Source organism: Eucalyptus grandis, chromosome 3 (assembly GCF_016545825.1).
Source record: "Eucalyptus grandis isolate ANBG69807.140 chromosome 3, ASM1654582v1, whole genome shotgun sequence".
In the NCBI taxonomy this organism is placed as follows: Eukaryota; Viridiplantae; Streptophyta; class Magnoliopsida; order Myrtales; family Myrtaceae; genus Eucalyptus; species Eucalyptus grandis.
The window spans coordinates 39,667,488-39,690,331 of record NC_052614.1 but is presented as its reverse complement, the minus strand read 5'-3'; the positions used below and the strand labels follow the sequence as shown (position 1 = coordinate 39,690,331).

The following is a 22,844-nucleotide window of genomic DNA, read 5'->3' as shown; positions in this document are numbered from 1 at the left end:
GTGAAACCACAACCAACAAGAAGAAACCAACCAATTCCACTATGCACAAAACCTCCGGGGTTATATTCATCAAGGGTTGTAATCCTACAGCTCCATTGTCCCACTTCTTCCCCCCACCTTTTCAGCTCATATATATGTAGATCCAAAACTTTTAGTCCATTTCAAGAACTCCAAGGTAATCACTCCTTGATTGCTTTGTTGATACCGAATATCGATATCGATATAGATACGCATCTAACGTGGGCGTGAAACTATGTATGCACGCATCGCGATCTGCTACCTATTGCAGGTTCTTCTTTGGGTGAAGGAGAGGATAAGAGTTCAGCACAGACTCCGTTCGATTGCCGGTATGTATTTTTCAGAGCAAGGTTCTAAGCATCTTTCATTCTGATACAGTTGTTCTTTTAGATAAATTAAAAGCAGACAAAAGTTAGTAGAAAAGATAAACCAAAGTTTTATCTTGTTGCTTCTATTTAGCTCGTCCTGGTTCCTCTCCTTTCCTCTGTGATGAGACTTTAGTAGGGTTCTGTTATCTTACTAAAAAGAGAAGTAACTGTTGAAGCGATATATTGAGATAATTACTTTAAATGCAGAAGATGGTAGAGTTGATCATTGGATGGATCTGGGACTCGAGTAGAACTAGGCTTGCTCATCAACTAACAAACTTTAACATCTTTCTGCTTTAAGTGGGCCATCTAGCTTGGGCCCTGCTAGACCGAGCTAGACTTGTAACTAGAAGATCGTCGAGGAATGTCTTTAGGTCCTTGTAACGTGGGGAGATCTTAAGTCGCCAAATTTGTACATGCGGATTGGACGCATGACACAAATTCGATTCCTCATATCATAAAATATAATAACTTGCACGTTTGTGCTCCCAATTTAGTGTCAATCCACAACGAGCCATGGAAATTCTCTCATTCCACTCCACTGTAGCCAGGCGAATCATATGGTAAGCGGTTCCGAGAGTCTTGCCAAGTGAGTTGTCTTTATTGCAAATCGAACTCGTGACCATGTTTTCAGAAGGAATTAGCACCCGGCATTTTACCAGTCGCCAGAATTGGTAAAGTAAGCGGCTGAATGAGGTATCAAAAACTCTTCGATCATTTCGATTGAACCTCGGCTCGACTTGACAAACCCTTCTTCCAAGTATACCGTGCAATTATCGGAGCGCCACCTTCCGAGCTACCTTTTCAAAAGTTTGTTCACGAGGCATGGTACTACAGTGCCTGGAGACACCCTATTTTACCACAGAAGAAGGACGCACTTGGAGTTTCTCATTTGTCATTCTCGAACGTAGTAGGATCCCTGCACGAATTGCAGTCGTAAAGGGCAGTAAAGAAAAATGGGTTTAGACTATAAAGTAAGTACTCCTGATGTACCGTAGAATTTGTCCCTTAGAATTTGTCAGCTCCTGCCAGTTTTTCAAGAACCAATTCTCTAGGGCAAACTCTTGCAGTCACATGCAGCTTCCTTCCCCCACGCTCCTGATAGTACCTAAGCAATGAGTTCCTGCTCCGTTCACGGGTCATTCCTCTCTCTCTCTCTCTCTCTCTCTCTCATGAATGCTCCTTTGATCAGTCAACATCATCCTCATCAACAATGGAGACGACAGGGTTGTCGCCTCGTACTATTCTTTATCAAGCAAAGAACCAATCAATCTTTCCCCTCACACGTTACAAAACGTTTGGAGCGCAAAAGAAAATTGACGTGCACGGAGACGCTGATCCCATCGCTCGAATGATGTCCCGAGCAAGCATGCCCGCATGCGACGAAGGGGGACACCTGCGATGCTGCAACATCACGCATCAGCTCTTGCAATTTCCTATAAGAGATGGGGGTTTTGCTTGTAGGAGTGACCTAACTAAATTGAGATTCCGAATGAGGGGGGCTTTCATATGTGCACTGAAATGTGAGTTCACGTTCTGGGCATCAATTAGGTGTTCTATGAAAGTGGTGGTGGATCGAGTCTCAATGTGCTATGGATTTTATGTTGGTTAAGTCAATTTGTGAGTAATTTATTTGCACGCGTTGGTTGCCAAAATATAGGCTCAGCAGTCGGTCCTTCCTCCTTTTTATTTTATTTTTATTTTATACTATTAGACTTCGAATTTTTCCAAGAAGATTTCATGTATAACCCAAGCATATGTTTTAAATATTCTACATGCAACTACAAATGGAAAAAAAAATCAGAATATACTATAAAAAAAAATTGCCAATTAATCAACCAATCTCGAACCTTATAAATTCGAGTTTTAAATCATTTTCAAGTATTTCATAAATCTCTTGCCTTTTCTTTTTACGACAATGAAAGCTGTATTCTCATGCTATTTATTATTTACTCAATTTTTTTTTATACTATATATCTTTATAAGTAAGCGTGCGCTGTTTTTTCAGTGGAAAAGAAAATGAATATTTTTTGGGATTGGCAGTTATAGTGAACTTCTTGGCAAGATATTCTAGCAGAATCTCTTGAGATTGGGAACAAGAAAAGGTATTTTTTACTACAAAGCATCTCCAGTTTGTTGCGAGGTTTTCTATGTATGTGAAAGAGAATTTATTTATTTATTTTGAATTCGAATCTTTGTGTGAACAAGGTTGAGGGACAAGACAAAATTCTCCTAATCCCATCACTATTCTGTTTTTGTTGATCATTATTTAATAGTTTTCACATTCCAAAAGTTTCCTACAAGTGCTTCTTTTCTACCATATAAGTTGGTCTAATAATTAGCGTGGACGATAAGACAAATAAAACATTATGTTAAGAAGTTTAAACCTAAAGTTCATGGGACATTACAGAAAATTATGAATGTGAAATGATTCACTAGGGACCCTCATGTTTTTTCTTCATCAATTGCCATTCTTTATATGGTGATGCTTTTCTTAATTCCTAATTATCGCAAAAAAATTATCCATTCCTTGGTTTATACATAAAATGATGTCATTATTCTCTTCTAACGCATGGGTTTGGTATGTGTGCAAAATTTAATCAAGGGCTCACCCTAATGTCATCCTTATAGATAACCAATGTAGAAAAAATGGAAACCATTCAATCACATGTTTCTTGCATGGCAGGTCCTTGATTAAATCCACCAAATGGCACTATTATAAATGTTCCATAACTTATAATCAAGTGAAATTAAAAAAGTTTATTCCGATGTAAATTGGCCCTTTCTCACCAACCCCATTATATATAAAGTAGACTTAAATGAGAATGAGTGGAGTTCCTACTACATCCATTAAATTCCAATTTACTTGACTTAGAACCAACTACATGTTTTTGGAGTAATCATCAATCAATCAAACACCATAAGGAATACCCTCTTTAGTGGAAATTATACTGTTGCAATGATTAGACCACACGCCATAAAAATAAAGAACATTTTCTTTACCTAATTTAAGGCCCGCAGATTTTTTTTAGCGGGCCTCGTACTGTCGACTTAAATTAGCAAAAAGGACAAAAAAAAAAAAAAAAAAACAAAGAAACTTGGTCTCATTGTACTGCGCTTTGTCTGCTTTGTATTAAGGGCCCATCTCAATCATTTGCCGTCCGACCGCCTCATGATGGGCAATGGATTAGTTTAAATTTCTCAGTGAATTCTCTAATGCTGCAGAAAGTAAAGGAATAGGTTATAGATTGCTTCCAAATTAATGGTCCAAGATGATAACTATATTTGAATTCTAAATGACATACTCATTATTCTGCTTGTGGTAGTATAGTAATCACATTCGACAATTAGCATGACACATTGGACTAATAATATTTAAATGAATTATGTCATGTGAAGTCTCTTGGAGGTGTCAATTAGAAAAATAGATGGACTTGAAATTTTATTAATTGTATGAATCATATTAGGAGTAGTCTCATTATATAAAATTTCAAAACAGTATATTTGTATCGTATTTATTTTGAACTAATTTTCTTATAATAAAAAATTCCATATCAAGGTACGCCTGGTTAGGGATTTTTTTGTGGTACTTGACATTGTTTAATTGCAAATACCCACCTTTTTTTTTGGGGGGGGTGTTCAAAGTAAATACCTACTACAGAAGACCATTATTGTGGGATATAGGGAGACACCAACCAAAGAAAAAAAATGAAAAAACATCAACAGTTAGCACAGCAAAACTCAGGTTTTTGTACTTCCTGTCTCCATATATTCATTCATTGAAGTGCTGAAAAAGCTGATCTGCACAAAATTTCCCCATCACAACTCTAGGGGATCTTCCCCTTTCTAGGTATCCCCCAAAGGCTCAGTAGCTTGGGTTCAAATACAGCTACTTTGCCCACCACCCGTTTGCTACATTGCTTGCTTCTCTGGGAGGTGACCACCAAGAAAAGATTTAGCAATAATGGCTTCCCGTTGTCTGGACGTGGAGGGTCAATGAGCAGGGGAGAGAAGGAACAAATTGGGTCTTTTGTTCTCTTGTGGGTTTCTTCTGTGGATATTTCTTGTGGGTTATTTCCTGAATCATTATGAGCGAGATAGTCAATCGAGAACACTGACCCCGTGAAGCAAGGCTGACCCATCTCCCCGCGGGTCTCACATAATCCTGTTCCCATTAAACTTCCATCCACGACAACCAAAAGAGCTTGTCCCTCTGTTTTTTTGCTTTTTGCAGGTTTTTTCTTGGGTCAAGTTGCGAGCTTGGGAGCCATGAAGCAAGAAACACCGCCAAGAACGACGCCAGCAGCGAGAGCTGAAGGCAGAATTGGCGGCAATTACTCGACTTCGCATTCCACCACACCTTCGCGTTTCAGAGCCACCCCGAAGGTTAAGGAGCCGTTGAAGCTGGCGGGTGATGTTCTGAGAGACAGAGCAAGGTCAGTGCCTCCAGATGTGAAGAACGATTCGAAGGCCCAGAGGTCTCTTTTGCTCAGAACCCCCAAATCTGGAGACATTGCTGCGGGATCTCAACAGGGTAGGGAGCTCGAGGAGGCGAAGACCGGGGGTCGACCCGGGCTGGCCCGCGCGGTTGTCGAGCAGTTCGCTCGGCCACGGCGGCTGCGGCTGGGTGCGAGTTCTGTCACTAGCACTAGCAGGAGAAACGAGGATGGAGTGATGGATGGGAATAAGAAGAAGTGCGAGGAATTGCAAGAGAAGTTCGAGTTAACTGAGAATTTGGTCAAGAGTTTGCAGAGTGAGGTGTTGGCTTTAAAGGCAGAACTGGAAAAAGCACTGAGCTTGAATGTGGAGTTGGACTCAAAGAACAGGAAGCTTACGGAGAAACTCGCTGTTGCTGAGGACAAAGTAGCAACTCTCAGCAGCTTTGATCAGGTGAGAGTCTAAGACCAAATTTTGGCATGATATTGTGGTTTGGTTTATAGTTTGAAGTAAAAACATGCTCGAATCACCTACTCTCTCTCTCTCTCTCTCTCTCTCTCTCTCTCTCTCTGCGCCCTTCTTATCATTTCAATCTGGAGTACATGCTCCAATTCTGTTGTGGAAATAAGATAATCCTTTGATGGTTGCATGATATAATTCAGTCTCTGTAGGCAAAACCACCGCTTCATAAATTTAAGAATCGAAAGTTTTTCCAAACTTGAAACATGAGCTTGTGTTCCTTCTGGTTACAGACTGGTGGTTGTTTGTAAGTTCTTCATTTCCCAGCTTTGTTGAATGGCGTTTGTTTGTTCCATGTCTTGTTGTTCAGAGGGAGTCAACTAAGGATTTCCAGAGTCCCAAATTCAAAGACATTCAGAAACTGATTGCCAATAAGTTGGATAATTCAAAAGAAAAGAAGGAAGCATTCGGTGAGGCTATCTTTAAGACAACGCTACCTACAGTGCCAGCGAGTTCAATACCAAGAGGCACCAACAATAATGTAAAGCCTCCCCCTTGCCCATCCCTGCCACCTCCGCCTCCGCCACCTCTTCCCTCATCTCGGCCCCGGGCCAGAGGATCTGCAACCCCTAAAACTCCTGCAGTCGTAGAATTTTATCGCTTACTGACGAAGCCAGAAGAGAAGAAGGATGAACCAAGATCAAAGGATTCCAATAAACCAGCGGTTACCAGTGCACATAGTAGTATAGTTGGAGAAATTCAAAACCGTTCCGCTCATCTTTTAGCTGTAAGCTTCCAGATCATTTTGAATTGAGATTTGTGAAATAACTTTGTGATCTTATCCTCTGAATGTAGTTAGAATGGTATTGACTCAACTTGATTTTACAGATCAAAGCAGATATTGAAACCAAAGGGGAGTTAGTTAATGGTCTTATCCAAAAAATTCAAGCTGCTGCTTTCTCAGATATTGAAGAGGTCCTAAACTTTGTGGCTTGGCTTGATAATGAACTTTCTTCCCTGGTGAGTTTAGGTGCATATTTAAACTCTTTTCTGAAACCTCAATTTAGATGGGGCTTGACAGAGACTTACATCATAAATGTTTCGACCACAAAGTCTCATGTAGATAGGTAGGATATACTCCCATTTTTGCTAGGCTTCTCCTCAGAATTGAGTTTTTTTTTTTTTGGGCTGTCTATCACCCGATTTGATGAATGAATCCTCTTGCTTAAATGATGAGATCATGAGAATGGACGACCCCATGTTTGAGAGAGATTTTAATGGCATGGAGTTGCATGAGTTGAAGGTGAGAATTAGTTACCTGAGTTGTAGGAGAGGAAAATATCTTGAACTTGGACAGCTTTTGCATGTCAATGATAGAACAAATAAAATTTATATGTAGCAATACTAGCAATACCATGTATCCCTCAGATAGTAGAGAGCCACTGCTTTTGAGCTTGATTAGCATTGTTAGCCAGCTGCCAGAGCTGAATATCCTTCTTGGTCTCCCATGCATCATGTGCTGTTTATGGTGGAAAAATTTACAGTCAAATGTGTTGAAGGTGCCTTTCTTGCTGATTTGTGTCGCGGTCCACATTGAATGGACTGTAGTGGAAATTGATGACCTTACACCTAGCTCTACCTATGTGATATCTTTGATGCTGTAACATTACCATCTTTAAAGCTGACGAACTAAGACCAATCTTGTGTAATCTGCCAGCTTTAATGTTGTCGTTTGATTGACAGGCTGATGAGCGGGCTGTGTTGAAACATTTCAACTGGCCCGAGAAGAAAGCTGATGCCATGAGAGAAGCTGCAGTTGAATACCGAACTCTTAAGTTGCTCGAGAGTGAGATTTCGTCATACGAGGATGATATGGATGTTCCTTGTGCAAGTGCGTTGAAGAAGATGGCTGGCTTATTAGACAAGTGAGTTTACACTTCATGTTCGTCATGCATTAGTGGTCCAAGGTGGGAGCAGGATCAATTATCCAGAGTTCTGTTTCACCCCTTTCATGTCATTGTGCCAGGTCCGAGAGAGGGATTCAGAAGCTCGTCAAACTGCGAAGTTCAGCTGTGAGGTCATATCAGAATTGGAAAATTCCAACTGATTGGATGCTCGATTCGGGAATGGTGTCCAAAGTACGGTACATTTGTCCTCTTTTTAAGTTCACCATGGATTCTAATGAAATGTCATGATGCTGACGGCCCTCGACTGACTCAAATGTCGAAGTTGAGAGAAGAAACATTTAGAACTAGCATGTTATAGCCGAAAAGCCAAGAGCCCAACTTTTTGTGGATGTTGTGTGGTGACAGACTTCACTTAGACATGTATCAATTTCTTTCTGCTGCTGCGAATGTCCCAAAAGTTATAAATTTGCAGTTCTTCCCCACTGGTGCTTAAGTTCTGCTTGGTTTAGTTCTACAATTTACACTGGTTATTGATCTTCGGTTTGGTGTTTGTTCTGCAGATAAAACAGGTTTCAATGAGGCTGGCCACCATGTACATGAAGAGAGTGACAATGGAGTTCGAATCCATGCGGAACTCGGACAGGGAATCGAGCCAAGAAGCTCTATTGCTCCAGGGTGTTCATTTCGCATATAGGGCCCATCAGGTAACCGAAATGAACTTCTCAGATGGCTCGACTCTTAAATCATCTCTTCTTTTATACTTTAATTCGCGGCTTTGGAACCCGATCATATCAGAAAACCTCGAACTGCATAGTTACTGTTTATAGTTTGTGTCATGAGCAGCACCAGTCTGTTAATTGCTCGCATATGCTGCTGGTACAGTTTGCAGGAGGGCTCGATTCGGAGACATTGTGTGCTTTCGAAGAGATTAGACACCGCATCCCCGGACACTTCCAAGGGTCTCAACATCTGCTGCCTGGCATAACCTCATCCTGAGGACCCGCGTGGTGTCGAGCGGTTTGATTTTCGCGTCGCATCGTGGGCATCCGAGCGAACCGGCGGCGCAAGATTCATTTTCGGCATGTCCCCTGTAGATACTCGGGAAGATCGACGGAACATCTCAGTCCAAAACATCGTCTCTGTAGAAGCCGTCAAGGCCTCGGTAGTTCTTATGAAAAGGTGTAGTTCATCTGCGCAACGGAGGGCAGCGCGAGTTAGGAGCTCCATATAAATGTAATCCTTTTTTTCTTCTTCTTCTTCTTGTTCGAGCTTGATAAATGTAATGGAGACACTAAATTCCTGCGGTTTTTTCTCGTGAGATGCGTCGGCGATTACTCGTGAAAATCCAGTAGCGATGCGCTTCCAATGTCGATTCCTGAAAACAACTTATGTACATACGAAATGCTCGGTGGACTGTAGAGAAAGATGCCTTCTAGCAAGTCGGAAGATCTTTCGAATCGATCTAGAGATCATTTCGATTTCATAGTAACGAGTACACAAAACATCACACATTGATCAATCAAAGAGAAATTCGATAGCTAAAAGGGAAGATCGATTGTCTTGAGATTCTCTCTTTAATCGGTTCCTGAATCGCTTTCCGAATATTCCTCGTGTTGCCATTTATGGAACGTGAGAAGAAGATGAAGGGTCATCCACTTCCCAAAGAAGTCAAAAGAATTTCTGGGTGATCGTGTAAGACCCTTTTTTTTTTTCCTCCATATGGACAGAACTTGGGTAGTTTCTTCTGTCCTTTCAAAACAGTTAATATATTCAAGGTAAATTATTAACTTAATTGAATAAATCGTCAACCTAAAGATCCACGTGGGAACCGCACCGCATTGATCAGGTTCACACGTGCCAGCGAGGAAACCGGCAGTTGCCAACTTGCCATCCATCGGACAGTCAAACCCGTTGACTCGGGGTTCCGACCGAGCTTCGCTCACCTCCTCACCGAGACTTCCAAGGGCGTAATGGTAATACCACACCTTGCTGGAGAGACGTACGGAAATGTTGGCACCGACGTGGCCCTACTCGGGCCGTCCGATCTCCCGCCCGATCCATATCGACCGTCGCCTCCCCCGGAAGAGCGCGCGGAAAACCGAAAACAGACACGTTGCCGTTCCCCCCCCCCGCGTCCACGTCATCGGCTTCCCCTCTCCACCACTCAAAGCGCGCCACGTGGAGAGCAGGAAATTCTCGCTCACCTCGTCCGCGTCGTCCTCGTCCTCGTCTCTTCATGTCGATTTCGTGACTCGTCCTTGATTTCATCGACAGCGTTTCTGTGTTTTTTTTTTTTTTCCAGCGTGTCGGCGTCGGAAGCTGAAACCAGCGTTCTAATGGAGTCGCTCTCCTCCGCCGCCGCCTCGCGGCGGTTCCCTCGCTTCTCCGGCGCCGGGATCGATCCCCGCCGCGGGAATCCGATCGGCCAGGTTAGGGTTTGCGGCGGCACGGGTCGCGAGGGGTGCGCCGGATCGAGGGCGCCTCGCGGCGATTTGAGGTCCGAGTTTGGGGACGATGGACACGTGCGGTATTACGGCGGGGAGCCGAGGATTGGTTGGAACGGGGAGGGGAGGAAGGAAGGCGGGAAGGCGGAGATCAAGAAGAGGCTGAGGATGTCGAGGGGATTGAGGAAGGAGGAGGATTTTTCCGAGTTTTGTCGGATGGAGCGTCGCGGCGGCGGCGGCGGCGGCGAGGTTGTCGAAGGTCGGGAGAAGCCGATCTCGGTAGGTTCGTTTGGTTTTAAAGTCTTATATTTTGGGGAATTTTGCTTCAATTGATTGGTAATTTAACTGTGTTGTGAGGTGATTTGTAGTTTGATTTTATGGTTGATCTTATTGGAGATGGAAAGATCCTTGTTTTAGTGATCTGCTCTCACTTAATCCGATTCAGGGTTGATATTTGTGCATTAAATCTGCCATATCCTGATCTTTCTATTGCCTGTATGAATTCATGGTCTTCCCTTGCAAATTGGCTTTCCAAGAAGAAAAATTTTGAGTAAGCTTTCGTTAGTTCAAGGGTGTTTAATCCTGAAATCTGTGCTTTGAATCAAATTGGAGTGTTTCTCGCTTGGATTTTCTCGGTGTTGGTGGATTTTCTATCGAATCATGGTGGTCATCGTCATGCAGGAAGCAGCGGAGGTTTTGCTGAAACAACTTGAAGAGCTGAAGTCAGAGGAGAAGGAGCTGAAGAGAAAGATAAAAGAACAGAAGGCCAAGCTTAAGGCGGAGCGAAAGAAAGTTATGATGGATTCGGAGTCGTCGTCCTGCTCCTCCTCCTCGGAATCCAGTGACAGTGAGTGCGGGGAGGTGATTGACATGGGCCGCCTGAGGACAGAAGTTCTTGCGAAAGAAGAGGATAACAATGCCGGAACTCTCAAGTTGCCAAATGGGGTTCTGTACCGCAAGGCAACAACTAGCAGTCCTAGCAATGTTGCAGCCAGTGGTGTGGTGGTGACGAAAAGGATTGAAGTGTGCATGGGTAAGAAGTGCGGGAACTCAGGAGGACCGGCGTTGTTGGAGGCATTCAAGAATGCGGTTGGTGTCGTTGAAGGTGCTGTTGTTGAATGCAAGTGCCTGGGCAAGTGCAGGGACGGCCCTAATGTGAGGGTCTCGAATAGCTTGGGTGAGAATCCAGCTCCTGAAGCAGATGATTCCGTCAGGATTCCGGTGAATCCTTTACTTATCGGGGTCAGCTTGGAAGATGTTGATGCTATAGTGGCTAAATATTTAGGGAAGGATGGAGATCTGGGGTTGAACGCGGCATAGTCGCTGTGCTGGATGATCTGCTATATATGCACTGGCATCCCAGGTACAATTCAGTAAATATGTATTCCATCTCAAGCATAGTCTCTGTTTCTGTTGTTAAGGTCTCTCGCTCTGTTCTTTAGGCATCCACCGAGTGCTGTAGTCCCTCTATAATCTTTTCTTTGGAAGGATTTGTACCAGTCCTAATTTCCTTCATTTGACATATATAAAATGGTGGACAACATTCATATGGATTACTGAGGAAAATATGATCACTCTATCGAGATCTGTAGTTTCTTTGCCCGGAATTATTTCAGCTTATATCCTACTTTTAATTTTTGGGAATGATATTTAACAGTGACGCCTGGAAAGAAAAGTTGATGTTTTGGTCGCCTGAAGATTTTTGGTATCCACAAGTGATCTTTAAATTCATTATAATTGCGCGATCAAATGGTAGGTCTTCTGGCGATATCTGGAATCGTACTTCGTTCTCAATGCCAGTCCTAGTTGCATACACGATTCCCAAGTAAAAGATTGGGCAACTCATGTCTCACAATGCGTGAAAATCTTGAAAGTGCTAGCATCTTGAAGTAGGAATGACACTGCTAATGGAAGAGATATTCGACTTGGCTTATGAGAAAACACAGCTGATGCAGTCATAAAAGCGTTAGCTACTCAAATCTTTACCAGGATCTCAACAAAGTCTGACTGGAATACAGTATGTTAATTGATCCTCCACAGTACAATAATATGGTATGCGTGGAGATTCAATACTTACACAATCTGTTAAAACCTTAATACCAATTCTTGTCACCCAACAACAATCTCAATGGATGCTAAAAGCTTTCGGGAACTGCCCGACATGCAGAAGTACAGTTAAATCAGAACAACATCAACTTGCTGAAAATGGCCAGTACAAAAAGATATTGGCCAGCTGACCTCGTACTCCAACTTGACATTTGTGAGGGTAGCTGCCACTTCCACGGCAGCAAATACCCAGAAGGATTTGTATCTGATCTTCCTCTTAATGACTCACCTCCTTCACAGAAAGGTGAGATCGAAAACAGCTTAGCTTGGAAGACTCTTTGGACGCCGGCAGCTCCGCCTGAAACATCAGCAAACTTTTCCTGAATTATGCTCCACCATTTGACTCAGCGACAGGCTGCTCCTGTTATGATGGGCTAACCCGACCTTATTTGCTTATCCATATCCTTGATCGGTACCACTGAAATTTTGAGCCGCTGGATCTTATGCTCCTAAAATGTTCTTTTACTGGCCAAAATTAAACCTGGCATGGAACTTCATTTTAACGACCAATATGAGAGGGATAGAAGATTGCATGGTACCAACCCTGAGGCTTCAACTCTATCTTTGTGATACGCCAGCAGCTCATGACCGAACCTGTCGAGCATTCTTCTTACATCACAAATCAAAGGCATGATGCCTCCTTTGCTCCAAGGACGCCTCTCTAGAGCCCTTTAGCATTCATTCATCCTCTTGAAGCAGCCATGGTCACCTCTGACACACAAGCATAGTACAGTTCATTCTCTAATTCTCGCTCACGCATCTAAACCCTTCCATATGCTAGTACATCCACTATTTTCGCCTTCCAATGAACAGGTTGTCGAGCCTAAGCATGGTTATAGCTGCACAAAAGAGGCAGCTCAGATCTAGCAATTTTCCAGTTAGTAAAAATTCGATAACGAACTTAAGTGCTTCCATCCTAAAAATAAGGCAAGACAGAGAAAAAGATAGAAAATATGAATATCCAGCAAATTGTTGCTCTTCTAGTGCAAACTCCTTGCACACACAATTTGCTAATGGGTTGTTTTGTGTTATCCATTTCTGCAAAGCACGCATGTCCGGTCATACCTTTAAGGGGGCATTAGCTTTCAATGCCTGGGAAATTTCAGGTTGGGCTGATGTTCAGAGGGGTCACCACTATTGCAACGCTTCATGAACGAGTCGAGTGTTGTCTGCTTGCCAGGGCTATTAAATTTTTGCTGCTTCCCAGGGCTATTAAATGTATGCTGTTTGCCAGGGCTATTAAAGGTTTTTTGCTTTGCAGGGCTGTTTCTAGTTGGTTGGCTGGCTGAGACTTCCAATGTATTTTCATGGCCATCAAGCACCTAATTCAGAAAGCAGAGTAAGGGATGAAACTCTTCCTATAGCATCAGTCTCACCCAAAGAAAGAGAGAAATACTATCAGTAGCACTAAAAAAGAGAGGGCATAGATGTGAGCAGTTGTTTCGGGAGGATAGGTAGGAAGCATTAATAACAGCAATAAAAAATAAAGAAGCGTGATAATGTACAGCCGACTAGTGATGGCAATTTACCTGACCCAAATTTTCCAACTTGCTCTGGACAACATCCCTGAAAAGAAAGTTTTGACAAAGATGATCATTTAAAAGTATCACAAAATTGGCCGGAGTCAATGTGCTCACAATTTCTCCACACTCAATACTCTACATTACCATAGAAGCCTCGATGATACTAACAATAAAGGGAATAGCACCTACCATATTATGTCATCAACAGTGTCATTTGCCAGCAGGTAATATATATTAACTGAAGATACCTGAAACAAAACAAACAAGCTTGTCATGAAACCCATAAGGACAGTTTTAGCAATTTAAAAGACGATGACTCAAACATAATACTTGTGAACTGGACAAAACTAAACACGAGTATTGATGACCAATTAAGAAGATGCTACAAGCCATAGCAGGAGTGAATACTCTTTCATGAGCAACTGGTGGTTTTTTAACTACAAAGCCGAATCAAATGTGGTTTACTGATTGAATTTTAGGGCTATAGAGCAAGCTTTCAGTCAACATAAATAGAAAGCGATGAACTAGTATTGCTGACAGCTGCAGACTTTGCACGAGTTTGGTCTTCCACCTTAATTACAGTGCTTTACCTGACCAATCCTGTGAGCACGATCTTCAGCTTGGATCAGATCACCCGGCGTCCACGATAGCTCTGCAAATATGACAGTGCTTGCAGCTGTTAAGGTCAGACCAACACCTCCAGCTCTGATTGATAGCTGCAAAATGAATCAAACTTCAGGCTTCATCAATTAAATGAAATATAGAGGAGAATCAGGAGGAAACAAGGGTAACAGTTTACACATCTGACGTGAAAGAACTTCTCATGGAAAATTATGAAATTGAACAAGATAAAGTAACTGTCATACCACTGCTGCCTTTATTGCATCTTTCTCTTGGAAATCAGTAACCAAAGCTTGCCTTGCCACTGCGGGTGTACTGCCATCAATCCGTATGGAACCAACCTTCTTCTTCTGTAAAATTATCAAAACTTGTAAATGAAAGATCAATCTATTAAATACTAAAAGTCAGTCTTACAAGAAGAAATTCATGTATCGCGTCCATCATTGGCTGGTGATGCGCAAAAATGAGAAACTTGCAGCCCGCCTGCCGAGAATAAGCAGGTTAGTATGTTCTGCGTCCAAAATGCAAAATGCAATTGCAGCTTGCAAGAATCTTCAGCACTACTAGAGCAAGGAGGTAAAGCTATCTATAACCTCATGTAAATCAACTAGCACTTAATGTAGAGCATGCCTAATAGCAGCACTACTGTAGAAAACTTCCACCCAGAATAAGAAAGTTCATCAGCTAAAGAATCAAATCATTCGTTTGAAAATAATTGAAGCCATTGAAGGCAGAGATTCACTTCATCAGACTACCACATCAATTGAATTGTTAAGAAAAAAATCATGATCATTCCTATTAAAGCAAGAGACCTTTAGAAAGAAAGTGACGTCTTGGCATTTCTTTTTATTTGAAGTCCTAAAATGGTGATATATAATGGTCACAGGCGTTCAAATAGTGGAAAACAATATCAAACAATGCCAAGGGAAATTCTTTTCCTTCTCTAAGAGTCAAAGAAATGCTAGTGCTAGTCTAGATCACACCAAAATTGAGAAGATAATAATTTCCAACATGTTAAGCCTAGGTAAGTATACATGATATTAAATTCAGACATGACGTGCTAAGATTTTCAAAGTAAAAGAAATGTAGCATTGAAGGACATACAAGTATGGATAGTCTAAGTATGATCACTACATTGCAATTCAAACAGCAAGTGATTATGACACTAATCAACGAGATAAAACAAAAGCTTAACTGTCACAAATTCTTAAATCCAAAATACTTATGGTTGCTTATTGGAATTCAAATGGACTAGAAATAGGTCAGTCAATTACCTCAACAACTGTTTCTAAGTAGTCTAGAACAGCTGGGATTTTGGCTTCAGCAGAATCGGTGTATATCTGCAGACAATCAGTGCATTAGAGAGTAATATTCTCTTTTCCTCCATATTCATCCTGGGTCAGGGTGCGGGGTTGGTGTTCATAAAAACTTCTAATAAGCTGAGAAGGATAACCTTGATGGAAATGACTTCACCACAAAATATACTCAGTTTTTACATCTCATGCATATGGACCTGTATACCTTGTTAATCAGGTTCTTCTCAGAAAAATTTGAGCGATTCGGCCTCTTCTTTTGATGTGCAGGCCTTGATTCTTTCTTTTATCCCCTTTAACTACAAAACATAAATCAATTGGCTACTGTCTTTCGTCACACTAGAATGTCATTAGCATCTTGCAAGAAACAATGGACATAACATAATAGTAATTAGCCGGAAACGTGATATGAACAACAACTGTCACCAACCATATACTGCAACCGTTCACAAGTCCAAAAAGAGCCAAAGCCAGAAATATTCATTTTGGGTAGTTAAGCTAATGAGGCTCTATCTCTAAGTCCATGGAAGAAAAAAAATGTAAAAACTGATTACATAGCTTGACAAAATCATAAAGTTCATATATTGTATACTAAAAGCACACATGAAGTGCAAATGGATTCCTCATGCCATGCAACACTTCTCAATAATTGAAGAAGTGACCAGATGAAGGCCATGTTCTCAAAAACAAATAGTGCCAGCTTTTCCTCTTTAAAAATTGGGATCATCTTAACAGCACTTTTGCTCATTCCATTATGTGAACAACAGCAAGCACAACAAACTAGACCTTATCCCACTAAGTGCGTGCCAACGTGCTGTGCATGAATATTTTTTCTTATTGACTCCACGTTCTTCAAAGTCTTCCCCCACCCTTTCTAACCTGCTTCACTATCCCTTGATCATATGTCCTCATTGGACCTGAAGGTCTTAGTTTTAACATGACCAAACCATCTCGAACAAGCTTCTCTCATCTCATGCTCATCTGGAGCAACAACTAATTTTTACCGAACTGATTCATTTCTAATTGTGTCTTTTCTTGTGCACCACCACATTCCTCACAGCATCCTCATATCTATCACATTCATTTGGTGCAAACGTTGATGTTCAATTGCTCAACTCCATGCTTTAAATAATTGTTGGTCTGAAAGCTTCAGAAGCTTATAAATATTGAAAGCACACAAACTAGTTTACTCCATGAAACAATGGCATTAATACATGGAAGTACTTCATGCAGAAAGCTCCTCCCAAGTCCAATCAAATTATCAAATGCATAGACTCAGATGATTGTCAGGGATATGAAATGAAACTCCCAAGGTAATAAAAATATTTATTTGTGTAAACAAGATACAAGCTCAAGCTCCAAAACTACAATTCAACTTACATCGTAGCCACAGATTTTCTCATTATTTTCGTTAATAAATTTAGATGGCCTGATTTATCAAATGAGAACCACAGTTCTCATAGAAATAATTCATGACCAGAAATTTTGAGAGAGAAACTCATAATCCACCCTGAAAACCTAAAATTCCACTTCAAAATATCACCACCTCACACTACAATTGTAATTGACGTCGCTGGATTAAGTTTCTTATGCTTAGGCACACAAAGAAATTAACTAAGGTAATTCAACACATTTATTCAAAATTTATGCCATAAAGTAAAGAAAACATTCTCATGTCCTCTCAAATCAATATCATTACCTCACGAAACAAAGCATTGATCCTTTTCATGTCCTTATCAGCCAAATCAAGGAAAACCTGAAACAAAGGCCGAATATGAAGAGTGTACTGGAGATTGATATTATCAGGATTAAGCAAAAGCTTTCCCACTGACGAAAGATAAAAGCAAATAAAGCCATATGGATTACAAATAGCATGGCTTTCATTCTCAGATGGGTCTTCACACTCATCTGACTTAGTCAAATTTTGCCCCCAGAAGTATCTAAATGGACGACTCAGTGAGTGTAGATTGCCCATTACAAGTTGAAGAAATTGCTCAAATTTGAAGGCCACTGACCTGACTGGCTACATCAGAGCAATAACTCAATTGCTACTTGGAGTTTTCAGAAAGCTAATCATTAAGGAGATAAGACTTTTCTTTAGGCATAAGACTTTTCTTTAGGCTTTGTTTAAAAAGGTTCTCATTCCCCACACTGATAGAAATGAAGAACTTAATCCTAGAACATAACAAACATTGATTAATATGTATGTTACTAAAATAATGCATGTAGGAGATCTGATATACAGGAATGAATAAGAGTGGAGGATATAAAAAGTTACCTGTTGCCTGCGTTTAACTGGGAGCTGCGTAAGGACTTCCCTTTTAAGCCTTCGGATCATAACAGTTGCCTTCATCAGATTGTGCAATTCTTCATGGTTACTGGCACCTTGATAAACACCAAAAAATCCCTGAAAAGATTCTCTTTGTTAAAAGTAATCTCCAACAATTATAACTTCAAAGCAAAATTATTGGGCAATTTCAAACATCACATACACCCTTGCAATATCTTTGACCATATTCATGAACATTTTGTAAACATCTGGATAGAGGGCCTCCAGCTGCAACACATAAACAGGTTAAGTAGACACATACCATTGATACATAACTCTAGTTCGTAAAAACTTTACCAGCTACAACTTTAAACACTTCAAGTACCTGTTTGTGAAGCTCAATTGGTCTAGACAAGGCAGGAGTTCCACTTAGCAACATTGCATATTGAGCCTTCTCGAAGTTATTATTGAAGTTGTGAGAGAGAGAGAGAGAGAGAGAGAGAGAGAGTATGTTTGCTGTATTCACATTATAAATTGTCAATCAAAAAATAATCAAGGAGAAAACACGGTGCTACAAAACATTGTGCACTTCTAATAAACCAGTATTCCACAAATTAGCTGGAAAAAGATGAGGCAACCTTTTGAACAACAAGCAAGCATCAAGCTAACGTGCGTGCCATTTCCAATACAATAATTGCCAGAGGAAAACAATAAAACCTAACAAACTACTTTACCCTTGAAAACTGAAAATGAAGTCAGATGATTCCATGTCCAAGTTGTCAAAAGAAAGTAAATTTTGTGCAATTAATTTTTATGAATGATGGAGGTCTTCCAGAAGCTTCCTTGATGAAAAATATGCATTAGATGGGCAAACCAGCCTATAAATAGCATATGGGCATTTGAACTCACCGATGACATACTAATATAGAATATAACTGCTTTGTAGAGCACTGGAGTCTGGACAGGCGGACACCATCCGATGTAGCATGAAAAGCAAAATGAATGTATACTAACATGCACCTTGTCTGCCTTGTGAAATGCACATCTAAACTTTCGTCCAGCAAGCAAATAGTGCAGATGGTAAAGTAATTGATCTAAATTTGAAATATGCCTCAAGCAGGCTCAGTTATTGAAATTGATAAAACCTTTATGACAGGAAGGGTAGCAGTCGTCCTCTTAGCTTGTGCATTTTTCAGGAAATGTGATTCATCTGCAATCACAAGCTGTATGAAAACATCAACTTTAAAGCATGCACAGAGATGCCAAAGAAAAGGCTGAATATTAGAGCCAAAAAGAATTAACTAACAGAGGCAGAAAATCAAGGATCAGCTTGAAAACTCTACATTAACCTAATAGGATGGCCATCCTCATCCGATTTACCAGTTTCCATATGTCTAAACAAAAGGCAGAACATGAAGCATCAGCTTAAAGACTCCCACACAGCCATGCTCGTTCACTATGACTTATTTATTCTGATTAAGACAAATTATGAAACTATCTAAGGTATATTAAACAGATGGTCAGAAAGTAAGACTGATATGTGAGCATTACCTTGAAATCTGATGACATTAGCACATTCTGTAGCTTTGGGACAACATCATAAGAAATTATGTTAAAAAGGCCATCAAGATGTACACTGCTCTTGGTGTTTGAGGCCACTATCCTAAATCCGCTTCTGTTTGACCCTTTACATTGAGATAAAAGAACCTAACAGATAATCACCATTAGCAATGAAAGAAGAGACAAGGAAGGATATATAGATTAAAGATGACAACCATCAGATGAAAGTCCTAGAAACCAAGGTCATAGGCATTATTCAATAAATCACCATTTCTCATATTTAAAATTATATATCTTGTTAACATATCCAGCAATGGTAGCATCAGAGACATAAGGTCAAAGAGGGCGGCACCGAAGTAAGTAATATAGACAAATAATATAATAACATACAAGTATGTCTGACGAAGGTATATTTAGCCATTGCTGAATCATCTGTCCAAGGAAAAGAGTAAAAACATTCAGGCCTAAACTGCCATCTTTGTAAAATAATAGTTAAAAAGATTGAAAGCAAACACTCACTGTAGCCCAATGCAAACGCAAGGAAGATGGTGTGAGCACAAGAACAGGCCATGAATCACGAACGCACGTAGCAACAGCAATTGCCTGCACAAACAAAAGGATAAAATGTGCAAACTCAAACAAGACAAGTCATTAATCTATGGCTTTGTTAAGAATTGTACTTCCAAATTTGAGAATTCAGACAGTAGATCCAAAACATCTGTAAAAGTCACATTAATTTCTTCTCTCTTTGTTGCAAAAGAGATCCATGCAAAGAATACAGTTGCAAGACAGATTCTAACATAAATAGATTGTATACACCAAACTTAGAGATTCTTCAGTACAGAAAACAAAGAGTAGGAAAAACAAAACAAACTCCTCATGATTTATGAAATACTAGTGTTGTTTTAAAATAGCATCAAGCATTTAAATGCAGAAACCAAACATGACGCATCCAAAGAACTGACAATTTATTATCTTTCCCAAATGAACTACTAAGAAAACAATTCTGCTGGAAAGAGAGACAGCCACGGTTTTAAACTACAGATAAATAATTTAAAGAGATAAAAAATGTATCACTTGTAAAGTCTTTCCCAGTCCCATTTCATCGGCTATCAGTACGCGAATTCCATGCTGCAAGACAAACCTGACAAAAAAATTTACACTAGGCAATATTAGATAAATAACCAAATTGAAAACTCGATATTGAATGTTTTAAGTTACAGAACATGTCATAACATTTTCTAACAAAATAAAACACCATAGTATGTACGTACCTAACGCCATCCCGCTGAAATGGAAGAAGCTTTGATTCAACATCACTAGGCATACTGCCATATCGGTCTGGGAACATAAAAATTATCAATGACTTCATACAACAAAGATGGGAATTAACAACCCCCCCCAAAAAAATGTATAATAATTAAGACTTCAAATAAAGCCCAAAGTACACTCTTCCATTAATCTCACTATCCAACTTTGACACTTATGCATTTGTTTCAATGATAGTAATGCACTCAACTAACAATCACTTCAAAATATAGTTAGATCACGCATTTTAATACAAAGAAGTCGAGTTCAATCGTTGAATATAGTAGACATTTCAGATGCATCAACTCTTCACCTTGTAGATCCGGAGAGCAGATGCAGCAGCAATAGCTCGGCATACCAAAGGGATCCAAGTTCACCATCTGCCAAAATAAGGAGATGCATTGTCAGTTGAAAGGTAACATGAACTGAATGATGGCCATATAAATCAATATTCATAAGTTGCGGTATAGGGCATTTCCATTGACAACTTGTATAGTCAACACCAACCATTGCCAGTTATGATGTGTAAATTTAGCAGCACGTCCATACCTTAAAAGACCTCGCAAAGATGATAAACTCAACATGCATTTCTATATATCTTAAGCATGCATATACTCATACAGCACATAATAAACTTATTTTAGAGAAGAACGATGGAAAGTTATGAGTTACTACCTCAATTCTACAGCCACGTTCTTCAGCAAGGACTTTTTCGGCTGATGGCAAAGAAGACAGTGGGAACATCCAAATTCTGCAGTTTGATAACACCACCTGTGAGTATGCTATGTGGCTGGAAACTAAAAGCAAGTACACAAGCCACGCAAACATGTTGAATGTTTCACCCACGCGCGTGCTTTTAGAGGGAGAGAGATACCTTTCTTTTGCATTCCAACTGGCTTTAGGGATCTTGCGGAAAGCGGCAACAATAACCTGGTGGCAGCCAAATTAAAATGGAGAAACAACATAAAAAACTCTCTTTCAGTGCTCAAATGAAAAAGACTCTTTCCCTGCAAACGATGTCGGAAAACACCAACAAACCTGGTCATATTGGAACTTTGCAGCCACATTCCCACTGGAATGAAGATAAAACTTAACAGACGACTTCGGCAGCAGCTCCTTCCCGAGTTCATCTAAACAAACAGTTCACAGCGAAGTCGGAAAATCAACATCAGACCACTGCTTCCTCCAAAACCAGACAAACCATCTTAGCCAAAACAGAATAAAACAAAAATCAGGCCTCATCCCCACAACTCAGGAGCAACAATTTACCAGCACATGCTCTAGACGGGGCCGGCAAGTCTTCACCCTGCACAACGACGAGCGAGTCAAACCGCTGCTTCCAGGGCAATCGTACCCAAGAAAACGTCACGACAAACAAATCCACTCGCGGAAAAAAAAAAAAAAAAAAAACACGAAGCCAGCGAGCGGGAAAACCTTTGTATGGCCAAGAATCGGGAACGACCCGGGTGCTGTTCCAGCCGGCGCTGCTCGGGGCGGGAACGGGGGATCGGGGCTGGCTCCCAGGGAAGTCGCGGGGGGCGGGAGAGCTGCTGGAGCGCGTCGCGTTCGAGGAATCAAGTCCTCGGCGCTCAAATCCCAATCGTCGTCGTCCATCCCCGGGGCTCAAATTTCGCGCCTTTTTCCTCGCTTCCGGCCTTGCCCAGGTAAACCCTTCGATGGAGTCTGCAGAGATGGCTCTTCTCGCTTCTGGGTTCTTGGAAGAGGAACGATCCTGCGGAAAAGTAAAGTGCTTTGCAGTCGCTGTTTGGCACTGGACTAGCCGTTTCAGTAACAGAGAGAGAGAGGTGCTGTCAAACCAAGGAATCAAGAATGAGTAAAGAAACCCATCAAGGAAGTCAAGAACTCCTAAACCAGAAAACAAGAATGCCACGGTGTTTACTCGATCGATGGATCAATATACTCAGCCAATGTATTATTGTCTTGGCAACTTTTGGGGAGATGACGTGATCTTTGATTATGAATTGGAGAGAAGTGATCTGGATAGTCGGTGCTTAAAAAAAAGTTACCATTCACTTTATCATGGTGTATGATTTCAATATGTCCATCTTATCTCCACAATCTTTTGTTAGTTTAAAGAGATCATTTTGAATGGATCCCTTTTCTTTTCTTTTTGGTGATCCAGGAACCCGTATAGGCGAGCAAATCCTTTGGATGACACGAGAATTAAAGATAGGATGTTTTGGATTCGAACTTCTTCCCTTCGTAAGGGGAGAGCCGAAACCAACGCCGCCACCGGGCAGTGGTTGGGTGAATCCTTTTTGTGCTGGCTAGTGGCCTAATTCCCTTAAAAGTACTAAGCCTAATTGGTCTCAATTCGATCCAAATTTCTTTTTTTGTCTCATAAATAAAATATAAAATTTTGGGCGTGCCTCAATTCTAGCCCATGAAAAAGTACCAACATTAGGTCGAATCCCAATTTTGGCCAACTTTATTTGTCTCTAAAAAACATTAATACCCAAATTTGACCTCTATCAAGCTTTCGTCCAATGA

The 22,844-nt window shown here is 40.8% G+C and overlaps 3 protein-coding genes across 3 annotated transcripts; 2 read left to right on the top strand and 1 right to left on the bottom strand.

Moving 5' to 3' along the window:
* Positions 1–82: 82 nt before the first annotated feature.
* On the top strand, positions 83–8,527 carry LOC104415301 (protein CHUP1, chloroplastic). The gene is made up of 9 exons (XM_010026575.2): positions 83–175; positions 290–347; positions 4,621–5,276; positions 5,653–6,069; positions 6,171–6,302; positions 7,026–7,207; positions 7,309–7,420; positions 7,750–7,893; positions 8,072–8,527. Exons 3-9 carry the CDS (start codon positions 4,656–4,658, stop codon positions 8,183–8,185), a joined length of 1,722 nt encoding a protein of 573 aa, XP_010024877.2. The 5' UTR covers positions 83–175; positions 290–347; positions 4,621–4,655; the 3' UTR covers positions 8,186–8,527.
* A 913-nt stretch (positions 8,528–9,440) lies between these two features.
* LOC104415303 (diacylglycerol O-acyltransferase 3) lies at positions 9,441–11,240 on the top strand. The gene is made up of 2 exons (XM_010026576.3): positions 9,441–9,912; positions 10,315–11,240. The coding sequence occupies exons 1-2, from the start codon at positions 9,526–9,528 to the stop codon at positions 10,951–10,953; spliced, it is 1,026 nt and encodes a 341-aa protein (XP_010024878.2). The 5' UTR covers positions 9,441–9,525; the 3' UTR covers positions 10,954–11,240.
* Positions 11,241–11,583: 343 nt separating this feature from the next.
* LOC120291844 (SWI/SNF-related matrix-associated actin-dependent regulator of chromatin subfamily A-like protein 1) lies at positions 11,584–21,947 on the bottom strand. Its single transcript, XM_039309598.1, is given in 27 exon segments — positions 11,584–12,578; positions 12,805–13,061; positions 13,269–13,305; positions 13,452–13,510; positions 13,853–13,978; positions 14,129–14,233; positions 14,298–14,366; positions 15,158–15,223; positions 15,405–15,425; positions 15,427–15,495; positions 16,896–16,952; positions 17,475–17,603; positions 17,689–17,726; positions 17,729–17,753; positions 17,851–17,919; positions 18,611–18,688; positions 19,017–19,172; positions 19,416–19,457; positions 19,545–19,628; positions 20,103–20,169; positions 20,300–20,366; positions 20,647–20,713; positions 21,009–21,084; positions 21,208–21,263; positions 21,372–21,463; positions 21,603–21,716; positions 21,779–21,947. Coding segments are annotated over 26 exon segments (2,175 nt in total). The 3' UTR covers positions 11,584–12,578; positions 12,805–12,824.
* Positions 21,948–22,844: the final 897 nt, after the last annotated feature.

What these genes read in the sequence shown, in the direction of transcription:
- LOC104415303 (XM_010026576.3), top strand. Translation starts at nt 9,526, where the DNA reads ATGGAGTCGCTCTCCTCCGCCGCCGCCTCGCGGCGGTTCCCTCGCTTC. An exon ending in GTCGGGAGAAGCCGATCTCG is followed by an intron (nt 9,913 to 10,314) that starts GTAGGTTCGTTT and finishes ATCGTCATGCAG; the next exon opens with GAAGCAGCGGAGGTTTTGCT.
- LOC104415301 (XM_010026575.2), top strand. Translation starts at nt 4,656, where the DNA reads ATGAAGCAAGAAACACCGCCAAGAACGACGCCAGCAGCGAGAGCTGAA. An exon ending in ATGGCTGGCTTATTAGACAA is followed by an intron (nt 7,208 to 7,308) that starts GTGAGTTTACAC and finishes TCATTGTGCCAG; the next exon opens with GTCCGAGAGAGGGATTCAGA. An exon ending in TCGCATATAGGGCCCATCAG is followed by an intron (nt 7,894 to 8,071) that starts GTAACCGAAATG and finishes CTGCTGGTACAG; the next exon opens with TTTGCAGGAGGGCTCGATTC.